We start from the raw sequence: 22,367 nt of genomic DNA, 5'->3' as shown, positions 1-22,367 counted from the left end.
AGCCTAGAATTTGGAGAACTTTACATACTCTTAAAAACGTTACACTCTAATTCTCAGAAATAGTCCTATTTTGATCTTATAAATCTAGTCTACTTAGTTATAATTTTAAAAGCACATTCTCCGTCCAAAAGTCAATCTTAGAGATATGGTCTTCATAATATTTTTAAGAAATCACTTTTCCCTAGGAAGTAATTTCTCCATGATTATGATGATGAAGAAATACTCTCAGTGATGATAATTAGTACTTATGGATATAATAATAATAACCTCATTGAATTTTATTGTTTTAAGTGTGTAAAACCCATTTATAAGTGTAGCAGGCTTTATTTTCTAAATTCGACTCGATGACCCTGCATGATGTTGCTCTGAGAGAATAATAATGCCACTCTGTCACCCAGTCTGCAGCTCTATTAAATTTCCAACAAAGATAAAGAACACAGTACTAGTGATGGAACAAGGGTACAGTTTTGATTCGATTGCAAATAGAATCATATGACATAATGTCATCTTAATATCTGATGAACCATTCAAGCATAAAGTGTAGCTGTTTCTGTGGAACAGTTCAGTCAAGAGAATCATTTCAAGGATAGAGAATTTAGTCTAGGTAATATTTACATGAGGATCTGTGGTAATTGTGAAGCACGGCCACCAGATGACGCTTGGAAACCAATAATATGTATGTTTCTAGCCAACGTTAGATTCCATCATAGAATGGAGACAGTACACTGCTTGCCTTAAATCATATTAAAATACAGAAGGAGAAGGAGAAGGGAAATGACATCGCATGCTGATATTGATTACATTTCCAATGAATCACATCTCTTCTAAAAAGACAGAATGTTAAAAATTCTGCTATTATGGCTGCTCTTCATAATATAAAATAATGGCCTTCATCTTATATGTAAAAGACAAGTGGGCACTCCCTGTAATTTAAGAAAACAACTTTTATAAACCTCTGGTGGAGATTAGAGGAAGAAAATAAATTCTGAGAATAAGCATCAAGTACAAGTAATGTCAGAAGCCAAGTAAAAAGCAAGAGATTTCAGAATTAAGTGAACTCGTAGATCATTAGGTAAAATAAGACTATGGAAGTGGATGGCAATTTGAGTTTGTAAATTGTACATAAAGTATTATCCACACTCAACAAAATATTCTACAAAAGAAAGAACACAAATATTTAAATGTATAGAATCTGACAGTTCTGAACAGCATCCTCTATGTTGGCTTGTTGCTGATGGACCTGACAGAGAAGTGAAGTAAGATCTACATCTCATAATAACCAATGCATTTCTGGATCCTCAGGCTTGGCTCCTAGGGAAAGACAAGGGCCAGTACCTTACAGGTCAGACTAATGGTAGGCTTTCACTGCCTTTTATATAATTCTGTTTTATTTTATGAAAATATGATAAGGTTTGAAGGAGGCAAGTTTAATACTGAAGGTGGTTTAGAAAAAACAGACACATATAAAAAAAATCTAGGAAAAATAGAACTCATAAAGATAAATATAAAATCAAAGAGTTTAAATTTACAAATTTCTGTGTTTATTGGTCTTAACACATTGATGGCCATGATTAAGAATTTATGGCAATTTTTTAGGAGGAGCCAAGTTTTACGTTTTTTTAATACCTTTTTTTTTTTTACCCATTCCCTAAGTTATTTTTAATATATCTTGTTTCCTTATTTTTCAATAGTGATACTTATGTCTGAACTAAAAAAATTAAATCACACAACCAGAATATTGTTTTCATTACTTTCACTCTTGTGTAGTGGGTTCAACACTTGGAAATCAAAACTGCCTTTATGCTGGGGCTTTTTTTTTTGTTTGTTTGTTTGTTTTTGAGACGGAGTCATGCTCTGTGGCCCAGGCTGGAGTGCAGTGGCACCATCTCGGCTCACTGCAAGCTCCGCCTCCCAGGTTCAGGCCATTCTCCCGCCTCAGCCTCCAGAGTAGCTGGGACTACAGGTGCCCTCCACCACGCCCGGTTAATTTTTTGTATTTTTAGTAGAGACGGGGTTTCACTGTGTTAGCCAGGATGGTCTCGATCTCCTGACCTCGTGATCCACGCTATGCTGGGGCTTTTTAACAGAGAGACTTTCTAGGTTTCATGATTAATCTTAAGGTAAAGAAAGTAGGCAGGAGCAAGGATAATTGGCAAGTATCTAGTTCCTGAAATATTAATTGCGTGTTCCATGCATCCAGTAAAGTCAGACGTTTGAGAAGGCTTTAGTTTTTAGCCAGAATTTTACTTAATTATAGTCAGAATGGCAGACCTCTTTAATTCTTCCTTCAAAATATAGACAGAGGACCATGACTTATTTTCTAGTAAAAAACAAAACAAAACAAAAACACAGAAGCCTCTCACATTAAACTTGCTGTTTTTCCTGGAGTTGTTTCATCAGGTGACCATCCCGTCAATATACTCTGAACTGGGGAGATTCAGAGTCATGATGTGACCCGCCCACAGTCAACAGAAGGAGTTAGAATAAACAGAAATAATGGTTGGAAGAGCAAAACTTCGTAAACACTGAGGATGAAGTGCTTTGAAAGTATTATCTTTTATGTTCTCAGTAACTCTACCAGGAAGGTGCTGTTAAAGCCCCATTTTATAGCTGAGGAAACCAAGACTTAGGAAAGTGACTGTAACAATTTGTTCAAGATCATGAAACTAGTAAGCAGCAGAACTAATAATCAAACCCTGGCTTGGATGAATCCAGGACCTGGACTTTTCACTACTGTGTTAATTTTGCTTTAAATAGCCACATAATAAAAGCAAAGAATAGTTATTCACTCATCTTTGGTAAATATTTATCCTACTATTGTCAGGAGAAATTTCATATTGTAAGTGTGGTTTTTAGAAGTAAATATGACATGAACTGAATAACATATTCCAAGGCAAATTTAAGCAGCTTATGTGGATCAACAATCAGGCCAACCTCCTTTGCCATGGACTACTTGGCCATGTGTGATTTGGTCCATACTTATTTCCATCCACATCATTCATACCACTCCTCACCCTCCCCTTGTCTCTACATTCCTGCTACCCCAAACATCTCTCTGTTCCTTTAACATACCCAGGTCACACATCTCAGGGTTTTGCACTTGTTTTTGTTGACTGAATCTTTTCCCCTGGTTCTTCACTTGTCTAGCATTCTTCAGCCTTCTGGTCTTATCTCCAAACACTACTTCTTCAAGGAAGCCTTCCAGGATGACCTATCTATCTAGAGCAGGCTCCCTTCAGTTACCTTCTATTTCATTGTCCTGTTTATATTAGCAGAGTGCTTAACCTATTCTGAAATACATACTCCAAAAAAACAAGGAATTCACTTTCTTTCTCATCTTGGTATTTATTCCCAATATGCAGCAAAATTTCTGATACCATTTATGCTTAATAAATATTGGTCAAATATTTTTGAGCATTTATGGGTAATTAAGCCAAGTACTAAAGTAATTTGATCACGAACTACCAGACGTCTAGATGTGAATAGCCAATGGTAAACCACTCTAAACTTCTAAAAAAGGAGCAAGATAATTAAAATGACACTGAAGGAAGAGTTTTATTTTTGAGTGGAGTAGGTGAAAAGGTGAAAGACTATTAAGATGTTAACTTGGGAAAATAATTAAACTCCAGTGCAGGAGATTATCTTTGATGATTTAAAAATTTATTGCAAAGCTCTGAAAGTTCTCAAGCTCTAAAAGTTGTTTTTAATTGTTATGATCTTAGAGTATTTTTATTGCTTACTTTCAAAATTACATATGCTTAATTATTAAGATAATAGAAACCATTCTATTTTCAGAGGCCATCTTATTAAAGTATTGATTTCTATGATGCTATAGTCATAACCTTTTTTTCTATAAATTTATTGTCAGAGCAGTTGAGTCCTCTTTTTACCAGGAACATGTGCTCTTTAGGATGTAATGGAGTTTCATTTATCCACAGAACACTGTCTTAATATTAAGCATGGTTCTATGATAGTATTATTATTATTAAAGGAAAACATATATTTGGGATAGTTTCCCTTAATAATTCTCCAAATTGGAAATTAATCTGGTATAATATATTTTGAAAGTTAACCTTTAATCACCATTTAAAGGCTGATATTTTAAAGGCAGCTAGCTTTATCATGCTTCTGTAACTCTTAGCTGTTTACTAGAAATATTATTTTCATTTTGAAACTATTAGCATAAAGGATTCAGGAGAGCAATCATAATTCCAGTATAATGCCACAGTTGAAATTCAATAACAGTACCTAATAATTATAAAGATAAGGTGAGTAGTTATATAGCTGGCTATGTCAAATGCTTGAAAATAATTTCAGTTGACAGTCAATTTCAGCATCTTTACATTTATAAATTACATAGATATTGAGCTTGGATATTTTTGATTGGATAGAAAAACCAGATGGCTGTCAGTTTGTCATGGTTATAATGGTGACTAAATATTACTCAGGTATTACTCAGACCTATGTGCAATAGAAAAAGAAATCTCTTATTTCCTCATCTAAAGGCAGTGAGTGGCCCAACACTTGAGTGAAGATCTTTGCAAGCAGAAATAAATTCTTAGATTGAAACTTTAGCCCAACCACAGTAATTCATCTTCTTGAAAGCTAAGGCTTTTCAAATCAGTTAGGCTAGAATGGGAAGCAAATCCCATTGAAAGATATAAAACTATGAGGGAGAAAAGAATGACAGTAAACAAATCTGGGCTAATGTTACTCTGTTGCGTATGTCTTTCTTTTAAAATTTGATAGATATTTTGCTGGATGATGCTGGTGATGCAACTGGACATAAAGATGGCCGCAGTGTGAAAATTATAGTCTCCATAAGCAAGGGCTATGGTCGAGCAAAGGTACTTCTTTAATCTTAAACTCTTTATTACTAACAATGAGAATTACCATGAGTCAAATGTATTTTATGTGTGAATATTTGATCTGGTAAATATTCTACAACAATTGTGGATTGGTGTTAGCTTAATATGTCATACAAACATGAAAGGGACAATAAAGAGATGACATCATCACAGAGGTAGAAATGTGTCTTACATGTACCTCACATTCATTCACTGAAAACAATATTAACAGCCCCTCATTTCTAAAACTTTAAAAAATAGTTATTTCTTTGGCAAACATCTTGTCTGACATATTCTTTTGGTTTCACTTATTGGTTATAGGTAATGTTTATGATGTGCAGTCACTAGAGCCATCAATATGGTCTTTATACAAAGGGAAGACTGTAAGCTAAATGAATATTTTAGAAATCAGAAAGACACATGTTCTACTGAACTCGGTAGGACAAATTCCATTGATGCTACTTGTCTATTTAAGCAAGGTCCTAGATGACCAGGCAAGTATTTTAATTTTTTTGCAATGAAATATTGCCTTCAAACTGGCAATGTCATTCTGACTCTATCCCTTTCTTAAAACAACAACAAAAACAAATTTTAAGTTAAAATTTTAGTTGAGTGGCCAAAAATACAAATTTTTTTTGTATCCAACTTTTTTACATCAAGCAAATAAAAATTCTTTCGAATTTTAAAATAAAGTACTTAAGTTTGAAAAGTAAGATAGCACTTGTGAATTCTTACCTTAGGCCAATGTTCCAAGGATTCCAATATGCCATCAACTTTCTGCTTGAGCTGCAGATGTGTACCTACTTTTCCCAAGTGGGTCTTTATGTGAGAGACAGTAATACTCTTAGTGAAACATAAACTAACTTTAATTTAAAAGCAGCGTTTTATAAGGGATTGCATAAGCAGTAATTTTAACTGGGTTATAAACACACCAAAAAATAAGATTTCCTGTTCACAGTAATTCTAACAGACAATACCTTTGAACATTTTTTCTAAAAAAGCTTCCATGAAAGTACTTGTCTTATTCTACCTGGACTTCCATAACAAAATAACAGACTAGGTGGCCTAAACAACAGAAATTTATTTTCTCACAGTTCTGGAGGCTAGCAAGTCCAAGATCAAGGTGCTGGCTGATTTGGTTCCTGGTGAGGGCTGTCTTTTTGCATTGCAGGTGGTGGAATTCATGCTGTGTCCTCACACAGTCTTACCTCAGTGTCTGTAGGTAGGAAGAGAGAAAGACTGCAAATCCTGAATTGTTTACTTTACCCAGTAATCCCATCATGAAAGTCCCACCGTTATGATCTCATTTAATCCTAATTACCTCCCAAAGACCTCATCTCCTAATACCATCGGTTTGGAAGTTAGGGCTTCGATGTATGAATTTTGAGGAGACACAAATATCATTTCATAACAATAGTAACAAAAATCACAATTGTCAGCTGTGGATTTCTCAACTTATTCTGCAAAAGGTATTGGATTCTTTATACCTGAATAATGGTGATAACCATTTACCCTTATGGTGCTAAATATTACAGATTAAGAAATTGAGGGTCTGAGCCAGCTAAGTGATTTACCTAAGGTCACATTTCTTAATTAGGTGGTAGGTATTACGTGTTATATAATCCATATCTTCTAACCCATGACTCAGTGATTACTCTACCACCAGTTAATGATAACATACTTGGTGACTAGAACCAGGATTATAATATGTCAACTATCTGATTATATCTACTGGAATCATAATCACTATTTCATTAACCATTTCTGGTCATCATAATAGAGGCTCTAGCTAGACTAGAGCCTTTTGAATTATTTACCTTTCTAATATATGTAGAAATTTCTCAAAATCCCATCCTACAAAAAAGATAGATTTGGAACCATTATTTTTATTATAAAATAATTACTTGCTTGATAAAACAAATCCTGTGGGTTTCTCTGGCAAGGTCTTTTAAACATAGAATTTCTGATAAATTCAAAATGGAACCTGTTTTATAGGTATGCAAATGCCTTATATTATCATAGATAACACATTTTAAAGCGAGATTGGATTCTAGATTAAATTTAATAGAACAACTGAGTTTTGGACTTATCAAAAATAAGATCACAAAATAGTAAGATAAAGTTCTAGAATTCATATAATATGGTTCTGTTCTGTCTCTGTCACCATTTCCCTCCTACCAAGCTGCTTCTCTTTAAGAAGGTATCCACTGTATTATAATGCAAGAGTATTCTTTCAGATTCCTTCACCTTTGCCTTCTGTAGAACAGGTTTTCCTTGACATGCTGCTTTATCTCATCTCTTTCTTTCTTGTTGCTGTTGCTATTGCTGTTACTTTATTTGGTTGGTTGGTTAGTTGGCTGAAATATGTTTTATTTTATATAATCCACCATGTGTTTCTGTTACTATAGAAGCCACAGGCTTAATAAATAGTTTAGTCTTAACAACAACTACATTAACTAATTTTAGTAGAAAACATAGTAATAAAAAAGATACACGATTGGATTTTATCTTACTTTATTTTGTTCTTATTTAGGATCAAAAGTCTCAGGCATATTTGATAGGATCCATTGGTGTTAGTGGAAAAACCAAGTGGGATGTCTTAGATGGTGTAATAAGACGTCTCTTTAAGGTATGTTGTGCAAGACGCCCTAATAGTACTTTTCAAATATGTTTCTCTTTAATTGTTTTCCTTAACTTCAATAGCAGAGACACATCTTCTTTTCCTCTCCTCAAATAAGGAAAGCTTTCTGTTTGAGCTATTTGATATTAACAGTTCTTATATTACCCATTTCTAATATTCTTGACAACTAGCTCTGTATCCCTGTGAGTTATGTATTTGTTGTAGATGAGTTGAACCTCTGTTTTGACTTTATTTTTTGTGTGTGCCATTGTAGGAATATGTATTCCGAATTGATACATCCACTAGCCTTGGTCTGAGCTCTGACTGCATTGCTAGCTACTGTATAGGAGACTTAATTAGATCCCATAACCTAGAAGTGCCTGAATTGCTGCCTTGTGGATACCTTGTTGGAGATAATAACATCATCACTGTGAACCTCAAAGGTAAAAATGAAAATGAAAAGTAAGGCAGAAATATAATTTTTAGCAACATTTTATTCTGCACCCCCCTCCCCCGCCCCTTTTTGGCCAGTTTCCCTTAATTTTTTTCTATTTGAAAACTCTGTAGTACTTTAAAAATCAATATGACTCATTGCATACCAAAACTATTAAATGCTACAATCCTCCTAAAAACACTAGAATCTAAGGAAATTAAGTTCTTTGGGTTCTGGGATTTGAAGATTTAAGACTCACAAAAAGGAATGTGATTTAGGAATTTCAAATTTCTGGATTTTCTTCATTATCATCTTTCATTACAGGAGGATTCAAAACATTTAGTGTGTATTCCAAAGTTACATATTCATTGATATATCTTTGATTTTAAAATGTGTATGCCTAATAAATGCCCCCCAGGAATAGGGAATAGAAGTTAAGAATCAAGGATGGAAAGTTCTGATAATTTTCTTTGCTTAAGATGATGTGATTAATTATAGGCTAATGTAATATCTGAAGCACCTTTGTCTTCGTAATTCCTTGTTTATTTATGTTAAAGAATCAGGATACATCTATATAAACTGTGACTTAATAGAGGAATTTGTCAATATTTGATTTTATGATGAAGGTAATTGAGTTCGTAAAAGGAGATACTGTTGCTCCTTTCTTAATTCCTTGCCAAACATAACAATTTGTATTCTTCAAAAGCTTGAGTGGTTGTACAACTAGGATGCATAATGAGAGATAGAAGAGAATAAGGAGATGAGGAGAAGAGAAAGTAAAAGAAAGAACACACACACACCCATGTATATATATATACACAAAGGGAAGACTGTAAGCTAAATGAATATTTTAGAAATCAGAAAGACACATGTTCTACTGAACTCGTGTTCATATATATATATATGGGTGTGTGTGTGTGTGTGTTCAATCTTCACATTTATTCTTCACATTTGTTCTTATAATCTTCACATTTATTTGTAACAAAGATAATCATCTTCAATAAAAGATGTTATGATAGCATTTATAATGCTTCCATTTCTCTCTGGAAACATAAGTGAAAACAAGAAGTAGACAGTGGAGTGAAGCCTGAAGAAAAAGAAACAGCTTGCTTTTGTGTAGATGTTCACTCTGCCATATTACTGATATATTTTCCTCCTTGAAATGGCAACACATATTTGTGGGATAGAAATATCTAGGAAATTATTTTGCAAGGATTCTATTCCTATGACTAACAATGCTGTTGCTGTTTAGCATGATATTTTAAATTCTAGCTTATGTAGAACAATAAATCATGCTCTTTTTTTTGTTTCTTCTTTCAGGGGTAGAAGAAAATAGTTTGGACAGTTTTGTTTTTGATACGCTGATTCCTAAACCAATTACCCAAAGGTACTTTAACTTGTTGATGGAGCATCACAGAATTATACTCTCAGGACCGAGTGGTACTGGAAAGACCTATTTGGCAAACAAACTTGCTGAATATGTAATAACCAAATCTGGGAGGAAAAAAACAGAGGATGCAATTGCCACTTTTAATGTGGACCACAAGTCAAGTAAGGTATGTTGCAGAATTCTAAGAGAACAGCTGCAATTTATCCATAAGTGTTTTAAGCAATCAAATCATAAGATTTTGTGAGACTTCCATGTTGTACATGGAAAAGAATATCTATCTTTTTTTTTACTAGAATTATAACCTGGTGAGTGACCAAACTCTGTTTCATCAATTTGAACAAGACTACTATTTTCAGTAACATTCAGTTATCAGGTACTCCCCAAGGTATTGGGAATATACAGAATAATACGACAGGTCCCCTATGGCATGGTTTCTCTTAGACATCCACCTAGAAAGTGTTACAGTAGAAAGAGGTCTGTGCATGAGCAACAAGGAAGAATAACTTTTCTTGGAGGAATCAGAGCTTTATAAAGGGGCAATAGTTTGTTGGATCTTAATAGATAAGTAGGAAATAACATGGGTTTTGCAGCAATGGAGATTTGGCAATAATTAGAATATTCCAAGCAGAAATTCTGGGAGCAGCAATTTGCTTATGTCACATCTCCCTAAAAATTTTGTTTAGGAACCTTAGGAAACTTAACAACATTCAGTTTCACCACCATCTAAGGTCTAATGTGCCATAGTAATCAGCCTGAACACTCAGATATTAAAAAGGCATAAGGGCCGATACAGCGTAGCCTATACTTTCTTATTTTCTGAGTAAAATAAAAAATCCTAAAAAGGAAATAGTTGATGGCTAACATATTTTTAACACTAACCTAGTTTTACCTGTAATTATTTATTAAAGTTTGAATCAATGAAACCTAAAAGTTTCTGTTGAGAAAATGCAACTATTATAAGCAATACCTTGAGGGAATCCCAATTATACTAGGTCATATTACTCTTTCAAGGATAAGCTGGTTCAATGATCTAAACTGTCCCAGTTTCTCAGAAACCTTAAGTCTGCAAATTTTCAGAAATAAATGTGACTCCCAAGAGCAGCCCAAACCCATTAGATTCTTGAAATAAGCCAGGCATATAGCTTCACGAACAAAAAGTATTAATTTTCTCACCTGTAAAATGAGAGAAATAGTAGGGCTATTCTAAAGACTAAATAAATGAGTGTGTGTATGCATGTGTGTGTCTGTGTGTGTGTGTAATAGACAGAGAGAACAGCACAGGTAGCAAGCACAATATAAGAGTTGCTTGCAATTTTTAATTATAGCCCTTGGCTCCCAGTGAAGGTTTCTCTCACAAATATACACACACATATGCACAGTGCGTGCGCACATACACGTACAACCACACACACACACATCTTTGTTCAAAACCGTTTTATATGTGTCCTTCAAAAACAATGATGTACATAAAGCACAATGGGATCTCTTGAAGTTAAATAAATGCAATACATAAATTCTGAGTATTCCTTGGAACTCAGACCTATTCAAATGTGGTTGAACCACCATCTAAAGAAAGACATAGAACCTGAGGTAGAGTATTTGACTCTTCTCTGAGCAAAAGTAGGAAGAACACAATTGTCTGTTTACTTCAGCTGACATGTTTAATGCTTCCTGTGAATTCTGTCTCCTCATATCTTTATATAAAAGCCTTTTAGCACAGTTTTAAATATTTTCAGCCAAAAAATATGAAAGGTTTGAAAGCCCTCTTAGTCATCCTCAGTGTTTGTTTTTTCCTCAATGTTGGTATGACGAAACTCTTTACAAGGTACTTTTTTTACGGAACAATAAAGTGTTTAGAAAATAAGAGCAAAATAGATTTATTGGAGGAGACCATGACATTTTGATGAAGTTGAGGATCACTTAAAATCAAGTTTTGAATTAAAGAGATGAAGCTTCATTAGAATGTAGTTGACATGCTAAAACAAAATAGATAATTCCCATTAATTTTAAAACATAGCTTTCCCTAAAAAATATCTATCTGTCTGTCTATCTATCTATCTATCTATCTATCTATCTATCTATCTATCTGTCTATCTATCTATCTATATATTTCAGCTTAGGAAAAAAGTTTATTGCTTAGAGATGTTCTGTTAAGAACATGTTAGTGTCCTATTAACTTTTTTGATGAAATATTTCCAACACTCTTATTTTTTGATTTTTCAGAGGACAATGTATTTGTGCCATTATTAGGTCAGTTCAGTACTTTATTGCAAAATAATGGGCAGGGGAAAAGCATTGCCAAGCACTGGCAGAGCTAATGATGCTAGGAAACAGTCATAGGAAGAAACTCTTTTTATTTTTTTATCCTTTGTTTATTTATTTTATTAATTTTTTTTTTTGAGACAGAGTCTCACCCTGTTGCCCAAGCTGGAGTGCAGTGGCATGATCTCAGCTCACTGCAACCTCTGCCTCCTGTGTTTAAGCGATTCTTCTGCCTCAGCCTCCTGAGTAGCTGGGACTACATGTGCCCACCGCCATGCCCAGCTAATTATTTTTATTTTTATTTTTAGTAGAGACGGGGTTTCACCTTGTTAGCAGGATGGTCTCAATCCCCTGACCTCGTGATCCATCTGCCTCGGCCTCCCAAAATGCTGGGATTACAGGCATGAGCCGCTGCACTCAGCCCAGGAAGAAACTCTTGAACAAATCACAATAGCATTCATTCCCAAGAAAGCACAAAGTATAACTAAAAAATGTTTATGTTTTATGTTATTCCTTATGGTTTGAAGATATGAACAAGCTATCAGTAATGCCGAATACAAACTCATTGCCAGGAAATTTGGACAATTTTTGCCAAATTGACAGAGAATACCCACTGTTTTCTTGGGAGTTGGGAGTGAGGGTAAGTGAGGATAAATATAAAAAAAGAGGGAATGACAAATTGAGATTGTGTTAGGGATACCAACAGCATAGATTTGCTGAAGTAAAATGCTAATGAGGCATGAAATAATAAATCCTGTTCCTGAAAACCTGGAGCTGTGTAAATGCTGACGCATTTTATGCTGTGCCATAGATAGCACTGAAGAGACAAATCTGAAAAGCACTTACTGATTCAAAAAAAAAAAAAGAAGAAACTCGAACAACAAATCATCAAATGAAAAACATCTTTTCATGTTTTCGGTACCTCTGCACTTTACATTCTGTTCCTCTTCCCACACTTCAAGCCCTTCCTCAAGCTGCCAGCTGGAATATTTTGATTGAGAGCAGTACACATAAACAATTACACTTTGTGACATTCGATATAGTAGGCCCAGAAGGCTAGAGATGGATTTAGTAGAGAATACATGGCCAGCTGAAGCCATTTGGAATGTTAGGTTGGAAAAGATCAGAAAACTGGAGTTGATAGATTCCTTTTTAGTGTGTCTGGAGTCAGCATCTGAGAAAGCAGTGATCTACCATTTTTATGTAACTGTGGTATTCCACCTGTAGTTTCAGAGTATGGGATTCATCTCATTGCCAACTCCCATCTGGTAGATATGCCTGTTTCCTTCTACCTGACTAGATCTGGAAAAAAGACTTTTAATGCCAGTGCATCAGTGCCTCAATCTAAGATTTCATTTTCATCAAGCTAGAGTGGGTATCATGAAGTTATTTCAAGGGAATCTGTGAAAAACTCTTAAGTTATATGAAAAAAGTATATTTGTGTTTGCCTGTTTCTACATCCATTGGTTCATACCTACCATCAGATTCCCAAGGGATCCACTACCCTCTTGAGATGAAAGAGAGCCACATTACAATTAGAATCTAAAGGCTTTGATTGTCCAAAAATGACCCAGTGATCTGCTAATTATGAAATTCAATTCCTTTGTGCCTCCCCACTCTCTCTCTGTCTCTGACGTTCATGTTATTTTCTCCTTGTTTCCTGCTCCCTGGTAAATTGCTTTTCAGTTTTTTTTCACTCTCTGCTCTTCCTTCAATTCCCAGTAAATGAAACTGTTTTTCTTTATAATGAACTATTCTGTTCTCTCTCACTTTTATTCTCCTTTGGATGACTCTTGTGGCTTCAACTTTTGTTGACTTGTGTGGTTGACTTCAATTAAACACTATCAGCCATGCCCATTCTCCGAAATGTGTAAGCTTTCTATCATCCTACACATATGTTTCTATCCACCTACTAAATATATATGTTGAGAATTGACAATTTCAGCCCCAAACACAAATTATAAGTTTATCCTCTTCCATTCCTTTCCAACAAAACCACCCTCGACCCCAGATTAACATCCTCCTCTGTTGTTTCTTGGATTTCTACAATTATTTTTTAACGGCTCGATACACGATTTCCTTTAAATTTCCCTTTCTTTTTTTGGGATATATTCATTCACCTCATGGAACATAGAATATCTTTTCATAATTAAAATCGGATCAGATTAAAATTTTTCAATGTTTTCTTATAGATTTCTGTACTAGATCAAAAACATCACATTGTTCCTTGTTCAGTCCCTTAGTATCTCTAGGCTTCAATAATTTCAACATTCTCTTGGCTGGTCTTGCTTCTTCCTTTCAATATGCTCACCACATGTTAAATCACCATTGTGACTACTCACTCAGGTCACCAGAAGAATGTTTCTTCACTGCCAAAAGGAAATGTCCAGTGATCTTCCTAATCATTTAAGGTTGCAGTTTCCTTTACAATTTCATTACCACCATTTCCTTTCACAAACACATATTCTTAGCTTTTTTCCTACATGGATGTCATATTTTCATGTTTCTGACTGGTTATTCCTCTCTATTTGGAAAGCTCTTCTGTTGTGTTTGAGCATCAAGATATTACCCAATCTTAAAAACAAGGGAATAATAGCAAATAATACTGCCACCACAACGCCTTTTCCAGACGCTACAAGCAATCTTTACATACTATAAACAAAATCTTTGATCTATACTTTTTTGAAGTAATGTATTATTTTGACTGTGAATTATAGTTATATATGTATATGCCTGATCTTCTATTCCAGGAAGGTAATAAGCTTCTTAAATGCTATTTCCTTTTCTAATTAATTATTGTATCTTTCACATTTCTGTTTTCTTGGATAAGTAAATTGCTTTCCTCTACTGAAAACAAAGAAGCAAACAAACATATCAATGTTCCACACTTGTTTATGTAATAAAAATGCAACTTCTTCTGCATGGATTCAAAGTCTTTTTTCTTTTTTATTGCCACCACCAGTAGCATGTACTATATTCTTCTATAACAACAGAACACTTATTTCCCAAAACACATCATACACTTACACTTTTCGGGTTTCACTTTTTATTCTTTAGATTTCAATCCTTTTTTTTTTTGTTATTATTACTTTTTGCTTTTTTTCCCCCTTTTAACCACTGTACTCTGTTTTCCTGTGAACCTTAAGTCTGGATTAGATGCCTCTCTTATGTCTCCCTATAATGTTTTGTGCATTTCACTTAGCACACTGTATTTGAATCACTTGCTGACCTGCTTCTCTGCTTATCAACTCTAAGTTTCTGAAAGACAGAAATTATGTTTTATCTCTAAATCCCTGGTGCCAGCAGGATGCTCCAGTTGGGATTAATCTCTTTCCCACCTATAGGCCACATGCCTCCTTTATCCTCTCTCATGGAATGTTTTACCTTGCATTTTGTAAATTCATCATTATTTACATGTGTGCCTACCACCCCACTCAGGCTCCAGTGTTACCTCCTCCAGAAAACCATTCTTGACACCCAGCAGCTAGGCTAAATCTCTTCCCTTGACTTCTCAGATCTCATAATATATTTATGATATTATATTGAAATCATTTGTAACATTTAAATTCCAGTCCCTAATGTGACAACTCTTAGAGCTTACAGGGAAAAACAGCCTGATTACCTTTTTTAGTCCTCATGTCCGTAGAAGTACTTGATGCACTTCATAATAAATGCTAAACCTACTTAAACTCCATTGATAGCAGGAATCAGACTTGACTATTTTTGTATATCCAGGGCTTGGTCTAAGGCTATGAATGCAGTAGATAGACAGTGAATATTTTGTAAATGAATGAATGACTTAATGTAGCTAAATTAGTGACATAAATTTAATTTTTTCTTTTAAAGTAAATAGAATTCTTCAGAATATTCAACAGTTTTAAACATATTTTTCTGCATTCTCTGACTTAGGCAAGATTTCTTTTATGTGATTAGCTCAATAGAAAACAAATAGTACTTTATTTCTTTAATACATTTTTATATTTGAACATAAATAAAAATTACTAAACGCCTCAAAATCCTGGCCTGTTGTTTTATCTCCTACTTTTATTTCAGCAGTGGTGTTACAGACAGAGAGAGGTTGCATCTAGAGTGAGCAATTCACACATTTACCTGGCTGCCAGAAACCAGAATCATGGAATTGTTTTATAACCCTGAGCACGATTTGCAAATTGAAAATGTCGTTGTAAATATACAAATATTATGGAAATGTTCTTACTGATTAGGATAATTTTAAGAAACCTAATTATGTTCCTGGCCTACCCATCTGTGAGAGCAGTCAATCAGCAAACTGGTTATCATATTTAGATTAAAAGCTATTAGACAGGAGTAATACCTGTAAAAGAACCAATAAACTCAAGAGATGCTAAATTTTGTCTTTGTTTAAAATTACAGCAATTGCATGCAGATTTTAAATAAATAATAAGCAAACTTTTATCAAGGTCCTATGGCTGTACTTTTAGATATACCCCATCTACATGAATTAGAATTAACACATTAAAAATATTAGTGGAGCCTGAGAAATGCCATTTTGAATTTAGTTCATACTTGAAATATTAAGGTTGCTAAAATTTACTTTTATCATTGCATACCAAAACTCAGAATAAAATCTCAATATATGTGGTTTATCATAAGAGTTCATATCCAGAACTCATTTTGGCTTTTCTTTCAGGGAGAAAGCCACTTAGAAATATGCCTTCATGTTTATACTTTTATATTTGCTGCAGGTGTTTGGTACTGGATCTTCTATTGCTTTCCTTTTTCTCGCTTTTATTTAAAAAAATTATTCTGTCAGCAATATATGCTTTTTGATTCATAGGAAAAGATTTTACATCAGTTGAATAATCTATGACTTTAATGAAAGAAACTGAATAGAGGACAAAGCGTGCTATTCCTAAAATATTAACTGCTTGCTATTAGTATAAATTTGTCATTGATGTATCTGTTTTCTTCATTTTTTAAAAGGAATTGCAACAATATCTAGCTAACCTGGCTGAACAGTGCAGTGCTGATAATAATGGAGTGGAGCTCCCAGTTGTAATAATTCTTGATAATCTTCATCATGTGGGCTCTCTGAGTGATATCTTCAATGGTTTTCTCAATTGTAAATACAACAAATGGTATGCTTATCAAATATTTTGAATAATGAAATATGAAATAATTATCATCAAATTTGCCTTCTTGTGCCTGTATGCATTTTTAAAATTTCTTTAATATTTAATTTTTATTTTTTAAATTGACAAAACTGTACATATTGATTGTGTACACCATGATGTTTTGAAGTAAATGTACACTGTAGAATGATTAACTCCAGCTAATTAACATATGAACTACCTCAGTAGTTATTATTTTTAGACTTACAATGGCTGCCATTAATTTGAGAAACCCTCTTTAATATTATACCATAATTTTAAAGACTTCATATGTATTCCTTAGAATATCTATGTATTCATTCAACAACCATATCCCAGGCACTCTTATGGAAACATTACTTCCTTGATGCTGTTAGCTTCTGCAGACATGATGAACATTCATGAAACCAACATCAATGATGGAATAGTTTTAATCAGGGAAATTAAAAACTAACTGGAGCCTTTAAAGCCCTGGTTTCATTCTCAGTTCATATCAAAGTTTAAATTCAACCTTTCTCTAGAGATAAACTTAATACATTCAGATATAGCTCCCTCTATTAATGAGTATGATTTTTAACTATTTACAATAAAAGGAAAGGTTAAAGTAAGGTATTAAAAAATCTTAAAACCCACTAAAGATTCACTGTGGCATGGCCTCTAAAGAAAGGACATATAAGAATATCAACATAAAATAATTGGTTTTAATAGTGCCAAATATTCCAATTATCTCTGCTAGAGATTTTTGGAAGTTAAGTGATCAGCATGAAATAAGGATTGAAAGAATACAAATTGTCTCACAATATTAATAATCTTTAACATAACTATGAAATATTAAAATAGTAAAAATTAATACATTTTATCATAAGCATTATAAGATGTTAGAGTGGGACAAAACCCCTATGATTATACTAACTAAACTCTTTACTCAAATAATGTAAATTACAAATAAACTCAGGCTCAGAGGGAGAAAATGCCTTGCCTTGATTCCAGAACTGGAATTAGAAACTCAAGTATCAGTTTCTAGTCCAGTGATCTTCGGCATTTTCCATTACAGAATTACCCTTTAAAAGACAAATATTGAAATGGAATAATCATATCTATCCTAGTAGTTTTCCAAGATAATTTTAATGAATTAATCACTTTTACCTCCAGTAAATTAAAATTTTCTATTTATTTTTTTCTAGTCCATATATTATTGGAACAATGAATCAGGGAGTTTCTTCATCACCAAATCTAGAGCTGCATCACAATTTCAGGTAAAGTTAAGTTGAAGGTTTTTTTTTGTTTTGTGTTGGGGGGGCAGGTGAGGGGGTTGGCATTGTTTCTTTCTGTTTGTTTTTGTGGGTTGTTTTTCCATTTGTACTTTGACAAATCTTGCCAGAGATGACCTGTGGTGTGAAAATAATTCTCACTTCTGGCACTTTCTCAAGCAAACATTTCGTGATCTTCAACCTGTAATCAGATGTGTTTCTTTAAACAAAAAAAAAAAAAAAAGGAAAGAAAAAAGAAAAGTAAATGTTTTTTCTGTTCACTATGTCCCTGGTTAAAGTAGAGCATATTCCTTCTAAGTGTGAGAAATGTGAAGAGAGTTGCTATTTCAGAATTTGTGATTCTCCTACAGAAGAGTGATCAGCATTTAGACTCCCACTCACTTCTGACGCACATGAGCTTCTTTTTAGCTCAAAAAGTAGAGTTAGCTACATTATAGCTCTCATCCTAGTAGACCTCCTAACACCTTTGATCATTAAAAGGTGGCCACCAATTGAAATGGGAACATTATTACTTTCCAATAGAGCGTATTACTTTCTATTGGAAAGTAATAATGAATACATAAATAAAATAAATAATAATGATAAAGAATCACTGTGAATGTAAAATTTAATTTATATAAAAATGTCTGATTTTTTTTCTTTTGTAGATGGGTATTATGTGCAAATCATACAGAACCAGTGAAAGGCTTTTTAGGCAGATATCTTCGAAGAAAACTCATAGAGATAGAAATTGAAAGGAACATTCGCAATAATGACCTAGTCAAAATTATAGATTGGATTCCTAAGACGTGGCATCATCTCAACAGTTTTTTGGAAACACACAGTTCTTCTGACGTTACCATTGGTGAGTTCCAAAATTATAATATGCCATTTTCCAGGAACTAACAGTGCTTGGTAAAGATGGCCAGATTGGATGGTAGAAAATAACAAGCAAAGCTAATGCTTATTCAAGCTTCCAAAGATTTATTTTTTCCCTTCTGAAAGTTTGCTTTCTTCTTCTTTGTATCTCCAATTAAATCCATTTTGTCTGACAGTTATGTTTTACTAAAATATTACCGAGATCAGATAAGTTCAATATGGACAAATATCTAAAAATCAGATAACCACTGGAAATGAATAGTAGCGATTTAGGATACTTTTTATGCTAAAAACAAATTTGGCTAAATAGCTCATGTCAAATAAAGTTGTGAGGAAAGATTTTAGTTAGAGATAATTTAGATGCTTTGTAAATAATTTAAGTGTTTTGTGTTTTTCATGAAGACAAAACTGTTTGAGTTATTTCTCTTTTAGTTTGCATAAAGATATTTACATTTTTATTCCTTCTTTAATTGCATGTACAGAAGTCTCTTTCACATTGTTATGCATCATAAAAATGTACTCACTGTTAACACAGTTTAGATTAGGAAGAAGAATTCTACACTGGGACCAGAACACTCATGCCAGGTCCCAATTCTGCAAAGAATGACATGTTTTATATTTGGCAATTCATTTCAGCACAGCTTTGTTGCTTGTAAAATGAAACAGGATAACTGCATTATGACTTTTATCATTTCTCCTAACTCTAGTATATTGTGCCCTAGATTAATATTTATTGTAAAAAGATAGAAGTGGCTAGGATATTGGGTCTTCAGTAAACATGCTTTAATAATAATCAAGCTGGCCAATAATACAATTTTCTAGGAATTTTGTAAGAAATATATTATATTCCAAAATGGTGTCTAGATATGTGTTTAGATCATTAAATATAACTCTTAAAATATTTTGTTATTTGTTTCTTCTCAGGTCCCCGACTATTCCTTCCTTGCCCCATGGATGTAGAAGGTTCTAGAGTATGGTTCATGGATCTCTGGAACTATTCTTTAGTACCTTATATTCTGGAGGCAGTGAGAGAGGGTCTTCAGGTATAGTACTCAATTTTCATTGCTATTTTTTAAAAAAAGCAAAAAAAAAATATTTTAAAAGCAAAAAAAAATCTGGGTATTTATGCAGAAAACTAAAGGCATGAACTATATAAATAGAGCAATAAAGTTTTCAAGAGCAAATAGTTTGTAATATTTTCCCTGTTCTGAGAACAAATTTGTAAGAGAAACAAAAGGTACAGTTATTTCAACAACTATACATTTAAGTGCAAATGGTTGTCATGGATGTGTAAGATTGTTTTTATTAGATAGCTAATTAATTGCACAGTTCTACGTCTTATGACACAGCCATGTTTACATGAGCCTTGACCATTTATATTCTTATCACATAATTTCCTTTATCTTTTAATTATTTTCTTTCTCCTTCCTTCCTCCCTCCCTCCCTCCCTTCCTTCCTCCCACCCTCCCTCCCTCCCTCTCCCCTCCCCACTCTCTCTCTTTCTCTCTCTCTTTCTTTCTTTGTTTCTTCTTATTCTTTTTTTTTTTTTTTTTGTGACAGGGTCTCACTCTGTCACTCAGGCTAGTGTGCAGTGGTACAACTATGGCTCACTGCAGCCTCGAACTTTTGGGCTCCAGTGATGAGGCTTTCCAAGTAGGTGGGAGTATAGGCACACACCACCACACTCAGTTACTTTTATTGTTATTATTATTATTTTAGAGACATGGTCTTGCTAGGTTGCTCAGGCTGGAATTGTTTTTTCCTTTTTTTTCACATAATTTTTGACAAGTAGCTTTTGCTTGTAAGTTTCCTGTTTTTAGTGTACTTCATTGTTGGAAGCCCTTTAATGTCACTTGCAGGATCCTTTACTATTTTGGAGGGAGTACTCTAAATTCTAAGAGAGTCAGTTGGTCTTTTGATCTATGACAGATTGGTTTCACAGCATCTTTGCTCTTCCTCTCATGTGCCTTCTATCTTGAGGCCCTGCAACCAAGGCCCTTCTGTTCCTTCCTAACTAAAAGATGAAAATGTATCACTAAAAGAAATCCCTATTTCTCCAACAAAATACATGTCATTTTTCCATAAGTATTGCTATTTCCTTAAGTTTGATTTGAAATTGTAGAATTATAAAACTCTTTAAAATTTATGTAACATAATCACCCAATTTATTGAGGAAGAATCTCATCTCCTTTTCAATAACTCAGCCAAGATGTCTCTATTTCTGGTTTTTACAACTACTACTAGAATTAAGATGTAGTTTATGTTTTCCACATTTGATCATCTACAATACTGTGTTGTCTTTATTTTACTATCTAAAAAACTTGTCCATCTATTTTTCCCTCTTTTACTCCCTTTTACTATCATGCTGTCTTTATCTATTGAATGGCATGGCAGTATTTGGAACTAAAATGACAGTTCTGGTGAACATGATGAATTTTATGAGGATACTCTGAAGCCTCAGAGATAAAGCTAAGATCCTAAATAATGCTATTGATTGGTTCTACTCCAGATTTAAATAATCAAATTTAACACTTTTAAGGGTATGAGCCAATCTACCCCAAGCAAGTGCCTCCAATAAAATAAAAGCTTATACAAATGTCTTTATTTTTCAAGTATAACATATTGTGTTTCAGAATTCTTCTAAAACTACCATAGGATATAAGTTGGATCTTTCCATGTTGATTATTTGTACCAAAAAAAAATCATTTTATGAAAATTTTAGAACTCATATACATTATTTGTTCTCTAGCTATGGTTTTGGTTTTAATAAACCATTATCTATTTATAAATAAATTTCTCCTCATTTAATATTTGCTTACTAATAGAAAGCAAAGGAATCTTTGTAAAAACCTTGAAATGATAATAGCTAAAATGCTTAGCATCCTTAGGTCTTATTTCAAAAGGTGCATGGGTTCTTTTTTCATATTTAAATTAATATTATTTATAGAACATTATTTGGAGAATTATAATTCTATAAAGTTTCCATTTGGGCAAAAGTATAATCACTTAAGGATTAGTTTCTCAAACTAAAACAGAGATATTTCAAACTTATTTTTGAAGAGGGATAAAAATGTCTCAGTTCTTGCTATGGTTCAGGATGTTTAGTAGTAGGTTAGTGTGAAAGATGAATCAACCGTGATTTAGGGCTTGTTGGGGGAGGGGAATCCAGCACATGGGAAGGGAAAAATTGGAAAATCCTTTTGTGGGTAGACAGTTTTCATTGCTATTGAAGACTATGCTGGGCCAGAAAAGTCTATCAGTTGAAAATATTTCTAGGGGAGCAAGAAGCAAAGGAATCAAATCTGTCATGATCCATTCCCATGGATCTACTGGCAACAAAGAATCTTGGATTGGAGAAGGAAGTGGAGAAACAAAGCCTGGTAGCAAAAATGACACTCTTAAGTTTAGAGTAATAAAATAATCTCTTCAGATGAAGGCTGATTTTTTTGGTGAAAAACCTTATGGGGAATGCATTCTGCCAGATGTTCTAGTTGTAAAAGATGTTGGTGATACAATGGATTTTGATTTTTATTCTGGTGGATTGTTTCTTAAAAAGT

The 22,367-nt window shown here is 33.6% G+C and overlaps 1 protein-coding gene across 8 annotated transcripts in view; it reads left to right on the top strand.

Annotated features, from left to right (window-relative positions):
* The window catches only part of NAV3 (neuron navigator 3), a 657,172-nt gene that overhangs the window by 625,177 nt on the left and 9,628 nt on the right, over positions 1–22,367 (top strand). For all 8 annotated transcript variants that reach the window (XM_030819929.1, XM_030819928.1, XM_003259582.3 and 5 more), the window contains 8 exons: positions 4,750–4,847; positions 7,381–7,476; positions 7,742–7,910; positions 9,221–9,456; positions 16,515–16,669; positions 17,866–17,937; positions 18,600–18,796; positions 19,735–19,853. In XM_030819929.1, the coding sequence (XP_030675789.1) occupies positions 4,750–4,847; positions 7,381–7,476; positions 7,742–7,910; positions 9,221–9,456; positions 16,515–16,669; positions 17,866–17,937; positions 18,600–18,796; positions 19,735–19,853 (1,142 nt within the window). The remainder of the gene's footprint in view (positions 1–4,749; positions 4,848–7,380; positions 7,477–7,741; positions 7,911–9,220; positions 9,457–16,514; positions 16,670–17,865; positions 17,938–18,599; positions 18,797–19,734; positions 19,854–22,367) is intronic.

This window comes from Nomascus leucogenys, chromosome 10 (assembly GCF_006542625.1).
Source record: "Nomascus leucogenys isolate Asia chromosome 10, Asia_NLE_v1, whole genome shotgun sequence".
NCBI classification, from domain to species: Eukaryota; Metazoa; Chordata; class Mammalia; order Primates; family Hylobatidae; genus Nomascus; species Nomascus leucogenys.
Note: the sequence above shows the minus strand (reverse complement) of the source record. Positions and strands in the feature narration are given on the sequence as shown.